Here is a 17,003-nt window from a genome sequence, read left to right as displayed (position 1 = left end):
GCACCTCAGATTGCAGCCCTTAACCATGTCTTTCATATTCAGACATACTGCTTAACCGTGGCTGCTCTTTGTGGCCTCAATGTGCAGGTACACGCATGGGTTTCTGTGACCGAACAAGGCCTCCTTCAGAAACATTTAAAGAAGGCTATCTGTAACATAGGGCAGCCTAAACAAATAATAATAATGTAGAATTTGTTCATCAAATCAAATGAAACAGGAATCATGTAGTGCCCTTTTCCTGCAGCCTCTTGTCACCAAATAAATTAATTTAGTGGCTTGTTCCCAAGGAAGCTTTAGTTAGTTCAAAATGTTCTTTTTTTTTTGACAGTTCATCTCTGAAATAAAGATGTATGAGGAATTAGAATAAATACAAGCATTTGATGGCAGTGTGGAAGACTTTTTCGCTTATTTTCCATCCATATTTGTGTGGTTATGCCAAGACACTTTGGGGGTACTGGGCAAGATTGTAGGACATTCTTGCCCGTAATTAAAAGAATTACGGTAATTGGCACTGGTGTTAACCACAGTTAAGGTTGATCAGGCTCCCTGCTTCACCATGTTTCTTAGTCCGATATATCCCTAAACCATGGCCAAGGTGAGAAGGTGAAACCCACTCTCCTAAGCGCAGGGCATTTCCACAGCCCTCCACTGTAGTTGATGCTGCAGCCATGCTGACAAGCAACACACAAGAGAGATAAATGTCCTCTTTAGGCAGCTGCCATTCTGAAAATGGAGACTGGATAAAGATGATAGATTCAAACAGTGATTCCTAAAAGGAAGCTTTGAGAAATTAAGCCTGAGATTGGAGTATAGGATCTTCCAAGGTCTTAATCCTGCTGGGCACGCTGTACTCTGTAGTTTATATGGTGAGACAGTGTTGGGCTCTTGCTACACACAAGCTTACCAGGTTATTGTTTGATTAAGGTAAAGGTAAAGGTACCCCTGCCCGTACGGGCCAGTCTTGACAGACTCTGGGGTTGTGCGCCCATCTCACTTAAGAGGCCAGGGGCCAGCGCTGTCCGGAGACACTTCCGGGTCACGTGGCCAGCGTGACATCGCTGCTCTGGCGAGCCAGAGCCGCACACGGAAACGCCGTTTACCTTCCCGCTGGTAAGCGGTCCCTATTTATCTACTTGCACCCGGAGGTGCTTTCGAACTGCTAGGTTGGCAGGCGCTGGGACCGAGCAGCGGGAGCGCACCCCGCCGCAGGGATTCGAACCGCCGACCTTTCGATCGGCAAGTCCTAGGCGCTGAGGCTTTAACCCACAGCGCCACCTGCGTCCCCATTGTTTGATTACCTTGGGATAAAAATCTTGGTGTGCTGTATGTGTGTGTGTGAACAGTTCTTTGGCACCCATCCCCACTCTCTTTTCACCTTTCATTTGGCTCTCTTTTCTAGTATTGAACTGCATTTCCACATCAAAGGGTAGAATCTATTTTTGCCTCTTTGTCTGCTTACTGTTATTCATTGAAAATATTGTACATGAAGAACCACATCCAAGCTGAAGTCCGGGGGGAGGGGGGACTAAAGGAATGTAGAGGCACTATTGCTGCACCTACAGCATGGCTTGTGCTCATATACAGGTTAGGTACATTTTCATCCTCTGCATGGTAATAGCCAGTGGTTATCATGGGCTGCTTCTTAAGATTCCTTTTCATCCTAATGAAGCACTAAATAATATAAAAAGGGTAGCTGCAGTGAAGTAATTATGGAAAGTGCTACTGGGTAGAGTGACCGGATAGTGCCAAGGCTAATTGTAAGAAGTGACAAATTTTATTGCTGCAGTTCCCTGAATTATGTTGTCACAGCTGCAGTGTCAGCAGATTTCAGTTACCACACCCGGGCTCTAGTCCCTTGGCGACATTCTCGTTGGCATCTCAGAGTTGCCTATTGATCCTCTTATGAAAAAAAAGTGCTTGTGCATTGTTGCATTGCTGCAGTGTAGTTTCATGCCAAAAATACGGGTAGCTGTGCAAGAAAACAAACTTTCCTTCTTAACTGAATTGCATATAAGGTTATATACAACAAGCTGTTACTTCCCCATCTATCCCTCTCCAAAGATGGCTGAGCAAGATGTCTACTGCCTGCTATTAGTAGTAGTAGTAGTAGTAGTAGTAGTAGTAGTAGTAATTCAATTTATATGTAGTAGTAATTCAATTTATTAGTAGTAGTAGTAGTAGTAGTAATTCAATTTATATGTTACCCTTTATCCAAAGATCCCAGGGCAGTGCACAACAATAAGAACATAGTTTACAGTCCCAGTAATGAATAGAACCACATTCACCACAAGAAAACTTGAATAATGTAGAAAGGTGTGCATGCTGTGTGTCAGTTGCAGATGTATTAATTTTATGGCTTGAAGGCTGTAAAATGGATGGGGAACCTTTTTGACTGCATGGGCCAGACCCTTATCAGGATTGGCCCTGCAGGCTAAATTTGATAGGTGGGCAGGATTGCCCACATGTCAGTCACCTGATGTGATGCCAGGTGATTTGACACTTTCAAAGTCCGAAGGCAGCATGGCACATCTAAAGCAGAGTTGTTGTTGTTGTTGTTGTTGTTGTTTAAAAAGGCAATAACTTCATTTTACCTGGTGATTCAGTGCAAGCCCTTTCATCATCTTTGTAGATGTTTACATTGAAACCCCTGCTAAAAATGAAGGGGTTTTGCTCCATTTTAGCAGTGCTACTGTGCAAGACACTTTCTGATCAAAAAACTGACCTGTACAACCAAACTGAGCAGGGTTTAACCACAACTCATCAGCTGATGATTGAGATGGGGGTGGTTTGATGCTCCTGCATTGGCTGTGCACAGCATTCTGTCATGGGGCATTGGTGCACACAGTCGACATAGATTTGAACCCCACACCCCCAAACCATCAGCGGATATCACCCACCCATTGGAGTGATGTCTGCAGTTTTTTTTTTGGGGGGGGGAAATGCCTTGCCAGCTGCCTTTCCCCATGAAGATAGAACTCTCTTGCAGTACTCTTCATTGCTTATTTGTTTGGGTACTTCCTTCAACCTTGCCCTTAGAGTCGCACTGTTGTTGGCATCCATCTGTCTCAAAAGATAATGGAGTGTACCTCCGGGGCTGAAGTCAAAGTGCTGTGTTAGCAGCAGTGAAGTGACCTCCCCAGTGCGCAAAGCCTGGGCTGTGTGTCTGGAGGGCCAGGAGTTGCCAGAAGGAGTCATCCACAGCACCACCCAACTGTCATAGGGACTCTACTCTGGGTTTGTGTAGAGTTTACTCCTTAGCCTTTTCTTCTCCCAAAGATACCCCGCAAGACAGCAGATGTTTAAGATCAGCAGAAGGTTTAAGACCACCTTGACCATTAGACCCACTATTGGTCTTGTCTGCTCAATCTACCAGATCTTGTCTGTGTGGATTGCACAGGCCTGTTCAACATTACCGCACAAACTCAAGTATTCCTGGCCCATAGTAGAGTATTTCATTTATTTTTTGCTCTCCAACCACAGCCTAGCACACCCTGAATCGTGTTGGCTGCTGAGGACAAGACCAGCTGATGAACTGGACTGAAAGTCCAAGTTCTAGGGCAGCCATGAATTCTGTACCAGATAAAAAAATGCAGAGTAAAGGCTAACTCTGACTTGACATTGCATATCCATGTGATAAAGAAACCCAAGATTGTATTTCTTACAGGGATGAAATATTCCAAGATACTATATCAGAAATGGTTTAGGTAACCTAAAAGATTTCTGATATGGTGGTAAATTGCTTGGGTTGGTGGGTTAGATACGGACACAGAGTTTGAAATTTTGAACTCGCTTACCATTGAATACATGGGACGCAGGTGGCGCTGTGGGTTAAAGCCTCAGCGCCTAGGACTTGCCGATCGAAAGGTCGGCGGTTCGAATCCCTGCGGCGGGGTGCGCTCCCGCTGCTCAGTCCCAGCGCCTGCCAACCTAGCAGTTCGAAAGCACCTCCGGGTGCAAGTAGATAAATAGGGACCGCTTACCAGCGGGAAGGTAAACGGCGTTTCCGTGTGCGGCTCTGGCTCGCCAGAGCAGCGATGTCACGCTGGCCACGTGACCCGGAAGTGTCTCCGGACAGCGCTGGCCCCTGGCCTCTTGAGTGAGATGGGCGCACAACCCCAGAGTCTGTCAAGACTGGCCCGTACGGGCAGGGGTACCTTTACCTTTACCTTACCATTGAATACAATAGTTAATCAAAGATGGAAGTGAAAGCTTCTGAACTTACCTTTTCAGCTGCAAAAAGGCTTGGACAGAGGCTAGGCACATTCTCATACCACTAAACAATGGTTTATTATTGCATTCAAACCATCCCAATGAAAAATATTTGACCATTTGTTATATTCTTTTCCGAGCAGTTCTACTCTGGGCACCGATCTCCTCACATTCCATATAGGTTATTGCACCTGGTATGGACGCATGCACGGCATTTAGCAGGGTACGAGCAACAGGATGCACACGAGTTCCTCATTGCCGCGTTAGATGTGCTACATCGACACTGCAAAGGTAAGGCTTTTTCCTGGCAGTTTTTCCCATTATGGCCTCTTCTCAAACAAGAGCAGTTCCAGCACTAACCAGGTTTCCTTCTCCATCTAGTATAGGAGAAGCATTTCCCTTTTTACACTTTAATTACAGATGTAATAATACAATTTTCAGTTGGATCCATCTGGCCACATCATGTGGGGCACATAGAGCTTTAAAAACCGGTCTACCTCACATAGTTGAACCTCTTCAGTTTTTACCTTTGCAGATATATTAGGGCAGGGGTAGGCAACCTAGGGCCCGTGGGCCAGATGTGGCCCAATCGCCTTCTCAATCCGGCCCGCGGATGGTCCGGGAATCAGCGTGTTTTTACTTGAGTAGAATGTGTCCTTTTATTTAAAATGCATCTCGTGAGTTATTTGTGGTGCCTGCCTGGTGTTTTTACATGAGTAGAATGTGTACTTTTATTTAAAATGCATCTCTGGGTTCTTTGTGGGGCATAGGAATTTGTTCATTCCCCCCCCCCCCAAAAAAAATATAGTCCGGCCCACCACATGGTCTGAGGGACAGTGGACCGGCCCATGGCTGAAAAAGGTTGCTGACCCCTATATTAGGGCATATGGAACAGCATTTTCCTTTAAGTGATAATTTTCTTTCAGTTGAATAATACACCTTTTTGCTGTTGCTGCTGCTTTACATATTGACAGGTGCAAGTAGGTGGTAATTTCATTTCCCCCCCTTTCTTGCCAGATGCCATGGGAAGCCCAGTGAGTGGGTAATACCTTTCTGTGTTGCTGTGAACAAGCTTACAAAATAGTCTTTTGAGACCCCCTCCTCGCTGAACCTAATTGACTTGGGTAATTGAAAAGGGAGCAATCTTATCCTCCTGTGGGCAGAAATGGCTGTCTATTAAGCATATCCAGCAGGGATGTTGCCTGATGGACAGTGAAAATGTGAAGAGGCCATTTGTTGGCTTCTGTCTGAGTACCAGAAATCCTAAAGAGAAGGAAATGCTTTTCAGATGCAAGGATTAAGTCTTGTTTCTTTGCACTGAAGCAGAATCAAAGTGATCCTCTTAGATAATTAATAGAAGCAATAATTAAATTTTAAAATTATATAAAATCATTACAAAACAAGAGAAATCAAAGCAGCAAGGTGATACTGTGCAGCTTTTTTCTTTCTATCCCACTCCACAACTGAGTCAGCAATGCAACTTTGCATGACTTCTTTTTAAAAATGAACAGAGAACCTATTGTGTGTTAATAAGAATTCAGCGGACTGTGTCTTATGGCTGAAAGTTAAATCCCTTTTGATTGACAGTTGTTCCATAGTAAAATAGTTCACTTGTAAATGCTGTGCAAATTTAGTAATTCACCACTAAAAATAATGTATTCCAAGCTGGTCTTGGCCCTTCTTACAAATCAGTGGGATTTCTAGCTTCCCCAGTTCCAGTGATATGGGGACAGGTAACAATGCTTTTTAAAAAGGTTAAAAGCAAAATATAGTCCAGCAGAGAGTTTAACTCTGTCCATCCCAAATAGCCCAATGCAAAAGTATCTTCTTACAAAACTTGATTTTGTCATCCTGCTATTATGTCTTATGTAGATGCATTGTTAATGTTGCCTAATGGAGTATTCACTGTGGTTGACTTTGGTGGTAGTGGGTTACTCTGATAGAATTTGAAGATAAGTCTATTTTTTTAGAATCTGTTTACCTGCTTAGTGCTTTCAACTGGTTATTTCTGGTTTAATATATTGCAACGCACTTGCAGCCAGAGGAGATATGCTTTTTCAAACTATATAAGAGATTGGAAGTGGGTCATGGGATTGTCTTTTTTCCTCCCTCCAATAAAGCAGATTTCCCTCACCTACCTTAATGCCAGTTTGTAGATGCTGTGTCACAGGTAATAGTTATGGCTAGGTGGGTTCCCTGATGATCTAGGGTTGTTAACAAAGTTCATCTCTTGGTCAAGCATTGCACCTGACTAGGCTTACCTGCAGTTTAAGTCAGTTTAAACATATCCCTTACCCCTCCTGGCTTTAACAGTGATTAGATGATACTTTGCTCTTACCTGTGGTTGAGAGAATCCCACTTGACTAGAACATGAAATAAGAAACTTAGCCTCGGCTCTTACATTAGAACTTGCCTTTAGCTTATTGAACACGGCACGGTAGGGTAACCAGATTATTCTACAGAATTTATACTATGTTTAAAGCTGCTGATGCCTTCTTTTCTTGCTTAACCGTACTTTGGCAATTTCACTTAGGTAGTGCATATATGATTGCATGTGTGGTTTTCTTAAGATTTTGCCAGGAAATGCTTGTTGTTTCTAGAAGTACATTTGTCGCTCACTGGTCTTCTTAAGTGGGGTTAAGTAGTCATTTTCACTAACCACCTCGGCAGTGCGGCCTATTCTGAAATCAGTGCTTGAATTAGGCCAAGTCAAGCCATTCTTCTGGTTAATAATAATAGATTACCCTCCCACACCACTATGGGCTCTGTCAGAGTACATTTTGGATTAACTGACTCTCCACTCTGCATTGATTGAACTCAGTGCAACAGGAACAATAATATAGAGGTAACTTTCACACTTGGTGGGGTTTTTTTCTTTCTTTCCATATTCTTCATGCACCCATTTCCTTTCACCTGGCCTTTCTATAATAGCAAAGAGGCTAAGAACTTTCTATACATGCTATTGCTGGTATGTGGAGCCCTTTATGCAAACCTGCCTATATACATTACATAGGGATTTGTTTCAAAGTCTGTTCCATTTTATTTTATTTTGTTCAGGTGACGATAATGGGAAGAAAGCCAACAACCCCAACCACTGTAACTGCATCATAGACCAAATTTTCACAGGTGGACTACAGTCCGATGTCACTTGTCAAGTCTGCCAGTAAGTATGATGGAGTTAATTAATTTCATTTTAAAATACAGAATAACTCACTTGACGTTGAAATGATGAACATGGAATGCACAAAATGACATAGCCAACGCTCTTTTATGAAAGAATGTGTGCTTCACACTCCCCTGGTTTAAAGAAAGTAGATCTCTTCTTCCTCACCCCCTACCGCCCTGGGTCCACAGTGGAACTGCCAGAATTCTGTACCACTAAACCCCATGGACTACTTGTTCTAAGTGATCATATTCCCACTGCCAGTATATCTCATGGGGTGGTTATTGCTGTAAATTCCACAAAATTCTATGCCCTTTAATAGGTTCTTAAAGGTCCGTTTAAAGAAAGTTGACAATAAAAGAAGCTGTTTTGATGGAGGTGCTTTCTGTAGTCTGAGCACCCTCTAGAGGTGAAGTACTACCTCTCCCTACCCCTACCCCCTCCCAAGTAAACAAAGCCTTGAAGTAAGGGCTGTTCCACACATTAAATTTTGAGATAAGAGGCGCTATAAAAGGAGCTCTCCTCCTAATTTTTAGGGGGTTTAATTGTCTTGTGAACACATTTTTGTATGTCAATATCAAATGATACATACTTTTAAGAAGGAATAATTTTTCAGAATCCATTAACTTACAGGATTGTTAATATTTTTTATCATTCACTTTTGTCATGTGAATCATTCAAAGTCCTTTACTGCTTAGAAAATGGATGTGCCAACCATTCCTATGTATCATTTTTGCCCAAACGATTGCTTAGTTTATCCATTTGATTGCAGTCTCTCCTCTTCCTCCCTAGTGGTGTTTCCACGACGATAGACCCATTCTGGGACATCAGTTTGGACTTGCCAGGTTCTTCTACCCCGTTTTGGCCTCTGAGCCCAGGCAGCGATGGCAGTGTGGTGAATGGGGAGAGCCACGTGTCAGGAACCACGACCCTCACAGACTGCTTGCGAAGGTACAAACTGTGGCAGACGGCCTTTAGCAAGGAGCAATCTTAACTCCCCCTCCTGCTGTCTGCAGACCAGCAGTTTTCGGGCAAATGGCCAAGGAGCAAAACAGCACTTCAGCTGCAGTTATTAACTGCTGAATCATCTTGCAGAGCAGTTCGGTTCACTTGCAGAAAAAGAAACCAGGACAAATCTAAGCATGTAGCATAAACTGACAAACTGGTAGGTAACCAAGACTCAAGTGGTCCCACCTGATGACCACTGGTTAGTTTCCCCGTGGATAGGCTTCAGCACTGCTTATCACACATTGTTGTAAGTATAAACTGCGGAAAATACGGCTTCATTTGGCACAAAATATGCTCTCTTGGAATAATCGGCAGAGAAACAGATGGCTAAAAGAGTCTTAGAGCTTGATCTCTCCTCTTCCAAGACATTTTTAATGTAGATTCTGTTGAATTATGGACTACACTATATCTGAGAATCAGGGGCACACCTTGACATAGGAATATTGCTCCTGCTCCCCACAAGACTTCCAACCACTCCTTTACATTCTTGTTGTCGGGACAGAAACAGAGTCTCTCAAGGGACAGGGAGGGGTTTATGATACTGGGGAGGAGGAATAGGTGGGCAAACAGCCAGTTTTCCCAGTACCCTTTGGGCAAAGAATCTAGCACTGTCTCCTTCCTTTTCTCTTCTGTACCTCTTCTTCAGTTCTTGTAGTGTGGAACAGCTAGATGTGAGAGAAGTTTCCAGGCAGCTAATTCAGCACTGAAGAGCAGAGGTCCAAATGACAGAGTTCATTGCGATACTGTACACAGTGGGGAAAACTGAGTTTTAAGATTTTCATGGCAAAAGAAAATTATTTATGTTATATTGCCTTACATTTGATAATTGGCCAGGCTGAAGGAACTTGATCCTCACAGAGATCCTATGTGAGGAAATATACAAAATCTCCTCTTCCCCACCAAAAAAAAGCACATTTCTATAAATGGAACAGGATTTTTAATTCTGTCAGCTAGGGAAAGCAGGGTGTGTGTGGTGGGTGGTGAAATAGTGAATGCAGGGTTCCCTTCCCACCTCTGATTATAAAGATTTAATGGAAGTGGGTTTTCCAATTCCTAGGTAGGAATCAACCCTAAAAGGGGTGGGGGGGGGCAAAGTCAGCCAGATATAGGGTGTATATTTCTGCCATCTTGCCCTTAAAGCTGGGGTAGGGAACCTTTTTCAGTCCATGGGCATCTTTCAACCATGGCCCACCCTTGGGTGGGGGGCACCTATCAGTGCTGAGAGTGGCCAAAGTGGGTGCTTGCACATGGACATACCAACACCCGACCCCCCAGCTGATCCATGCAGATCAGCTGTGAAGTAAGGTGTTAATTACCTTTTTTTTTACCTTCACCTTATTTACCGCCCTCTTTCATGTGATGAGCAAGGAGGAGGAAATTTTCATTCCATAGCAGCTCTGGACTGAGCAGAAAATTTATACCTCTCTACCCAACACTACAGAGGAATGAATCATGGGTTGTGCCTGCTTGATTCTGGATTTCATTATGACACAGCCACCACCAGAAAGTTGGGCCACTAGGGAAGGTGAGCTCTATGAGGCCCATTGGCTATAGGATTCCTGTCACTATTCTAGATGAACTTAAGCACCACTTTAGCTAATGGGGCTTACCGCGCCGCCGCAGTGCGATTTCTGTTCTCATCCTGAAGCAAAGTTCTTAACCTGAAGTACTATTTCTGGGTTAGCGGAGTCTGTAACCTGAAGTGTATGTAACCCAAGGTAACGCTGTATAAATCAACTTATAAAAGAAATCAATATTCTGTGAACAAAATTAGAGAAGGTAGTCAATCAATATCACTAAGGCAAACAAGCCTTTCGATAGTCCCAGTTCTGCAATCATGTGATAATACAAGCTCAAAGTGTAGATGATCGCGGGAGAGAAAAGATAGGACTCTTTCATAGGGGCCCATATTCCATAGCCATCTTTGGAACAACCAGAAGCCTATCAAAATAAATAAGTCCATATTGCTTGCAAGCAATGTTTCTGTCATTCCGATAGCCGTAAAGCCTAGTAGTAATGATCAACTGCAGTTATTGGGAAAAGCTAGAAATGTATTGAAGAAAGGTAAAGGTACCCCTGCCCGTATGGGCCAGTCGTGTCTGACTCTAGGGTTGTGCGCCCATCTCACTTGAGAGGCCGATGGCCAGTGTTGTCCGGAGACACTTCCGGGTCAGGTGGCCAGCGTGACGAAGCTGCTCTGGCGAGCCAGCACCAGCGCAGCACACGGAAATGCCGTTTACCTTCCCGCTATAAAGCGGTACCTATTTATCTACTTGCACTTAGGGGTGCTTTCGAACTGCTAGGTGGGCAGGAGCTGGGACCAAAAGACGGGAGCTCACCCCACCGCGGGGATTCGAACCGCCGACTATACGATCGGCAAGTCCTAGGCACTGAGGTTTTACCCACAGCGCCACCCACGTCCCCACCCGCATATTGAAGAAGGGAGCAGCAAAATCTGTCTACCAAGACAGTCTTTAGATTTTAGCTCAACAATGCAGTCCCATGTTGCAGCTGACAGCTTCCAGAGCAGTTAAAAGAGGAAGAACCATCCTAGTTTAATCCTTGCTTTTAGGATTGCCAAGTCTTTCATAAAGAACTATGAAATATATGAAGAGGATAAAACCAGCAGGACCCATAACTTCACCTACCTTTTTGGATGCTGCCCATTGATTGCTTGGTTACGGAAAAAGAAAACATTGCTTCACCTTGCCTGACATAAGCTGCTTCTCTGTACATGTAAATGTGATGAAGACCAGCATATGAGCAGAGTCCAACAAGAAGCAAGTTTTGTTCTGGCTTCAGAGTAGGCACTATTCCAGCCATCCTGATGATTGTACGATTGAACAATGGAGCTGAGAAATTAATCCAGGCCTAGACTATAGAATTTGTTAATCAGCTATATCTCCATCCCTTTTTGAGAAGCCACCTATTGCTGAAGGAGATACAAAAGGTCCTTGCCAAAGAATTTGTCCAGCAACATACATGAATTTGTAGGCAATACTGCATGGAGTTTTTTGACCTCCAAATAAGGTGGTGTGTCAGAGGAGCCTTACATGTCTTACTAAAGTTCTGCATGGTTACAATCCAGGAAATTCTCCCCACTGTGTTCCGCAGCTTTCCATTTCAATAATGAGAGTGAGGAGGTGTTTTCATATATCTCCTTGGCTTAGTCCTGACGTCATATTATTATTCATAGCTCGGGTTGAATGCTGCAGAAGTCCTTCTGTTTAGGCTTTCCGCATCAAGACATCACTAAGCAGTTCTCTGCTGTAGCTACAGGAAAGTCACTCCAAAGAGATGCTCCACTGCTGTATGATGGTGATTTTCTGCTTTATTCACTACTTGTGTTAGCAAACAAATATCCATACTTTCCCCTTCTCCAGGTCCCTGCTCACTTGTCAGGATTCTCAAGTGCACATTCCAAAACAAGTCATCAGCTTAGTCAGTTCTATGAAATACTTGGTCTTCAGTTCTCCTCCTTCATAGTAGCTAAGAATATAAGAACAGGCCTTCTGGATAAGATTTAGGCTCCATCTAGTCCAGTATCCAATGCCCAACAATGGCTGTTGGGATGCCTCTGGAAAGCAAGCTTGAAGGCAACAGCTTTCCCCATTGTATTCCACTGGCATCTGCTATTCAGAGGTACACTGCATCTGAACATGTGAGATCCTATTTAGTTGTCATGACTTAAAACCATATCTATACCTTTTAAGAGATCATCTGCCCTTTTAAACAGGTATCTATGCCACTGTCATTACCACGTCCTATGGCAGTGGACATCAGAACATTGTTATACAGAGAAGCATTTCCTTAATTTTTTAAATAAATAATTGCACACATTCTATTATGCCCCTATCGTAATAATTTACCCCCCCTCCCCAAATGCTTTAGTCATTACTTAGAAGGAGGTTCTCAAACTCCTAGTTATGTTAGTTACTCTCCCCCCCCTTTTCCAGTGCTACAGTATCCTTTTGAGAATGGGCGACCGATGCTGTACACAATATTCCAAATGCACCCACACCAAATACTTCTATAACAGCATTGTGATGCTGGCCACACCATCATTAGGCTTCACATGAAGCCACTTCAGTATTGGCTAGAGCAGTGGTTTTCAACCACTGGCCCGTGGCATCCTGGGGTGACTTGAATGATGGTCAGGGGTGCTGTGGGCAACACTGGCCTCTGTCCCTCTTTCCTTCCCTCTCTCCTCTAATGCCCACTCACATCTCTGCCTCTCAAAGGCTTGCACAGCTGTTTGTTGCAGCAGCCCTGCTGCTGCCTCCCAAGGTGAGGTCCTGGCCTCACATTCACCTTTGGCCAGTTTCTGTTGGGCCACTAAGGCTGGGGGCATCCTCTGCCCAGGCCTCTGTGGGGCAGCATGAGGAGGCACCTCTCTATTGGGAGGGGGGCAGCTCAGAGACCAGGGATGGCAGCAGCGGCTGCCCAGAGTACTCCCAGGAGAGGAGAGGAGGCTGAGGGAACACTCCAGAAGGGAGGGTGTTCGAAAAAGGGTGAGAGGCTGCCAGCTCTGCAGGAAAGGGGTGACATAACTGGGCTCCTGAGCCCCAAGGGGTGCTGCAGAAAGAAGGCAGTTAGTCAAGAGAACCATGGACTCAAAAAGGTTGAAAACCTCTGGGCTAGAGAATGCAAGGAATATCAAGTTCTAGCTGGGTAAATCTAAAAACCTTGGCATTCTATACCTGCCTACCTTCAAAGTAATGTGTTTCTTAATGTTCAGATGAGTACACCTGGTAACTTTTGGACAAAGCAAGTTCCATAAGACTGGTTCATGCATAACATTAAACCACAGCCTAGCTCTATGTAGACATGCCTTAGTAAGTCCGAGGGAAGTACCAGGCTTGCACTTGGAAACCTTGCTGCCACCTCCTGCTGCGCAGCCAGAAGGCCAACTACTGAGATCACTTTCCATTTCAAAGATCTCATTGTTACCCATGAACCAGGAATCATGGGTTAAAACAGACAGAGGTTCATACCATAAGTTATCATACTGACTTGTTTGTTATTAACCAGGAGGCTTGAATCACACAGAACACTAAGCCAGCATCTTTGAAAGCTCATCAGAAGTTGTCCTCTCAGCTGTGCAGGAAGAGGAGAAATGAGGGAGGAGTATGCAAGTCCAATGCTTTCCTCAGGCTTTTCGATACTCCTTCACATAGCACTAAATCATGTGTTACCTCAAAACTGGACTAGCACGTTGCCTAAAAATAGTAATTTTACTATATCCATCAAGTCGTTTTCTGCAGGTTCATGGGTTAACCTCATTATCAAGTTCCACGGTGGATTGGGCAAACACATTTCATTATTTGGAACAGTTACTTCAGAACAGAAATACAAGTGATCAGTTTAGAGAAGGTGCTTCAGGCTTCACAGTTGCAAAATCAGAAGAGTTTTTTTTTAAATCCCTCCATATAGAAAGGGGCTCTAGCCTGGTCATCTTGACATATAAAGGGAAGGAGGAACATTCATTGTGAGAGGCCCCCTCTCTAGTCTGAAAGGATACATTGCAGATGCAGGCTTTTTATTAAATTTGTATACTGCCTTTCATCCATAGATCTCAGGGTGGTTCACAACATAAAAATACAAGATAAAAAACACAAAATATATAATAAAAACAAAAGAATAATCCTCCCTCCCCACTGTTTCATTGAGACTGCATCTGAGTGGTGTCTTACTGTTTGGACATTATAAAGGCTTGTGCAAGAAGCCAAGTTACAGGGAACGAGGCAAAGGGCCTTCTCGGTAGTGGCACCCACCCTGTGGAACACCCTTCCACCAGATGTCAAAGAGAAAAACAACTACCAGACTTTTAGAAGACATCTGAAGGCAACCCTGTTTAGGCTGTTTTAAGAAGAAGGTCATTGAGTTGAAAGTCTAAAGGAAAAAACCCCAGATGTAATCAACACGCATGTAGGAATTGTCAAGATTGTGGTTTGGTTCTCTGTTTATTGCAGTGTGAGTAAGTGGAAAAAATTGCAAGCATGTTGTCTTGGGTTTGTAGATTAGACCATGAAAAAGAAGCTCAAGATGAAATTTTGAAACAATTTTCCATGCTTATATGCATTATCTCTTCTTGCAGAGCACCCCTTCTCAAACACTTGTCTCTTTTGCAGGGCTGGGACTCAAGATGAAATTTTGAAACAATTTTCCATGCTTATATGCATTATCTCTTCTTGCAGAGCACCCCTTCTCAAACACTTGTCTCTTTTGCAGGGCTGGGACTTGGGATAGAATCCCGTAGTTTTGCCATGTAAAATCATGCAAGCTTGCCCATCATTAGCTTTGCATTATAGTTATTGCAGTAATGGGCAAGGAGAAGAGAGTTGACTTAGCCATGCAAGAAGCATCATAGTCAGTTTTTGCGGATGACCAATGGCTGGTCTCCCCTTCCTCATGGTATCCACATGGTGATAAACATCCAAATTGGAGGCTGAACCAAAATTGAATCCATGTGGTTTTAAAATTGTGGTTTCATGAGTGTTAGCAGTGTGGGTAAATGTCTCCATAAAGAAACTTAAGTTTTTCATAAGGTTGTACAAAGGTCTTTGATATCAATAATTTTCCCCAATACTTTCTAAAACACTAATCTTAGTAGCAGGTCATATGCCAAGAGCCAGTTACTTATTGGGGAGCAGGATTTGAGGGCTTTTTGGAAAATTGCTGAGAAACCAAGAGCTGAAAGTGCTACCTATTCCTTTTATGGATGACCAAGTGCTAGCCTTTCTTTGATCACGGTGGCTCATTTGCTGTAAGCATCCATATTGACAGTCCTATGCATGCTTACTTGTGAGTAAGCCAGTTAATCTGATAGGAAGTACTTCTGAATAAACATGCCAACGATTGTGCTGGAGATGTAAGTGGAAACTCAAGGTGCAATAGAAATGATTTACTGGTGCTGGTCGTTTACTCTTTTCTTAAAATATTTGTTTAGGTTTACGAGGCCAGAACATCTAGGAAGCAGTGCCAAAATCAAATGTAGTGGTTGCCATAGCTACCAGGAATCTACCAAACAACTCACTATGAAGAAATTACCCATTGTGGCCTGTTTTCATCTCAAAGTAAGTTACCAAATCATGATTTCAGGTAGAGAATCCTGCCCTTATAGGCTTGATAGATTTGGGGTGCCGCCAAAGACATCTGAGTCTACATCTAAGAACCTCAAGATCTAAGACAGTAGTTCTCAGTGGATGTGGCAGGAGAGGATGGCAAGTGTGGGAAGATTCAAGGACAATCAAACATTTAAGCATTTCGGTGTAGCATAGTATATAGTATCAATTTTTTTATTATTATTTGCAGAGTATGGATAGATATATTTTAAAAATGAGAGCGGGCGCAGCTGAGGAGAATCCGAGTTGTGTTTTCCAATGTATCTCTAATACAACATTCCATTTGGAGCAAGCAAATCTTTATTCTAAAAAAAGTTTTGAGAACCACTGATCTGATATGAAAGTCTAGTCCATCCAAGACTCTGCATGCTTAAGTCTCAGAGCCCTCTAAAAGAACAGGTGGAAAATTGGATGTGCAGCATTGTTCCCTTTGCTGTCGGGCAGCAGGATGCCTCTGCATTGGCTAGGCCAATACTTGGCCTAAAATAAATACTTGGAATCTGGCCTTCTGTTGTTGCTGGGTCAAAAGAGCTGCATCTTTTGATTGCTTTAATCAAACGTTTCCAGCAGCTGGCTGTAAAATCCCTGGATTGGAGTAACCTACATTGGCTCCCAGTACGTTTCCGAGCAAAATTCAAAGTGTTGGTGCTGACCTTTAAAGCCCTAAACGGCCTCGGTCCAGTATACCTGAAGGAGCATCTCCACCCCCATCGTTCTGCCCGGACGCTGAGGTCCAGCGCCGAGGGCCTTCTGGCGGTTCCCTCATTGCGAGAAGCAAAGCTACAGGGAACCAGGCAGAGGGCCTTCTCGGTAGTGGCACCCGCCCTGTGGAACGCCCTCCCATCAGATGTCAAAGCAATAAACAACTACCTGACATTCAGAAGACATCTTAAGGCAGCCCTGTTAAGGGAAGTTTTTAACGTGTGATATTTTACTGTATTTTTGGTTTCTATGGAAGCCGCCCAGAGTGGCTGGGGAGGCCCAGCCAGATGGGCGGAGTATACATTTGTTATTATTATTATTACCACTTCTGGTCCAGTCTCAGATCCAAAGGGCCCTACTGGGCAGAGGTTTTTGCTACTGGAACTATGCTCTCTGCCTTTCATTGTGTGATTTATGGAAATGACAAGCAGGCACAATTGGGTGTTCACAAGGATGTTGGTCTATTAAGCATTTAATGTACACCTTGCAAGGTATATGCTTTTAAAACATTCTTAACAGACCTTTGATGGGCCTCAAGTAGCTCCCAGCATTTGCCAGCATTTCCCAATACTGTAATCAGAATGTCCTGCTTTTGTCTTAGGATTAAGAGGAAATGGTTGTGATAGTTAGCAGATTCCACAGTAGGGAATCTGCCTTTGTATTTGTATTTTTTGCACTTTCAGGTGTATTCATAGTTGTGCAGACACCTGGTTCCCACTTAACCTAAAGTACAGAGAAGGATGGCTTCAAACTGAAACAGTATTCGTAGATCTGTGCTGAATAGCAGAGGCGGATCT

General features: G+C 43.6%; 1 protein-coding gene across 3 annotated transcripts in view; it reads left to right on the top strand.

The window, feature by feature from the left end:
* The window catches only part of USP22 (ubiquitin specific peptidase 22), a 106,021-nt gene that overhangs the window by 79,487 nt on the left and 9,531 nt on the right, over positions 1-17,003 (top strand). For all 3 annotated transcript variants that reach the window (XM_083711611.1, XM_083711612.1, XM_083711613.1), the window contains 4 exons: positions 4,353-4,500; positions 7,267-7,372; positions 8,165-8,323; positions 15,330-15,456. In XM_083711611.1, the coding sequence (XP_083567737.1) occupies positions 4,353-4,500; positions 7,267-7,372; positions 8,165-8,323; positions 15,330-15,456 (540 nt within the window). The remainder of the gene's footprint in view (positions 1-4,352; positions 4,501-7,266; positions 7,373-8,164; positions 8,324-15,329; positions 15,457-17,003) is intronic.

This window comes from Podarcis gaigeae (genome assembly GCF_964106915.1).
Source record: "Podarcis gaigeae genome assembly, chromosome: 14".
Taxonomy (NCBI): Eukaryota; Metazoa; Chordata; class Lepidosauria; order Squamata; family Lacertidae; genus Podarcis; species Podarcis gaigeae.
This window is presented reverse-complemented; position numbering and strand designations above follow the sequence as displayed.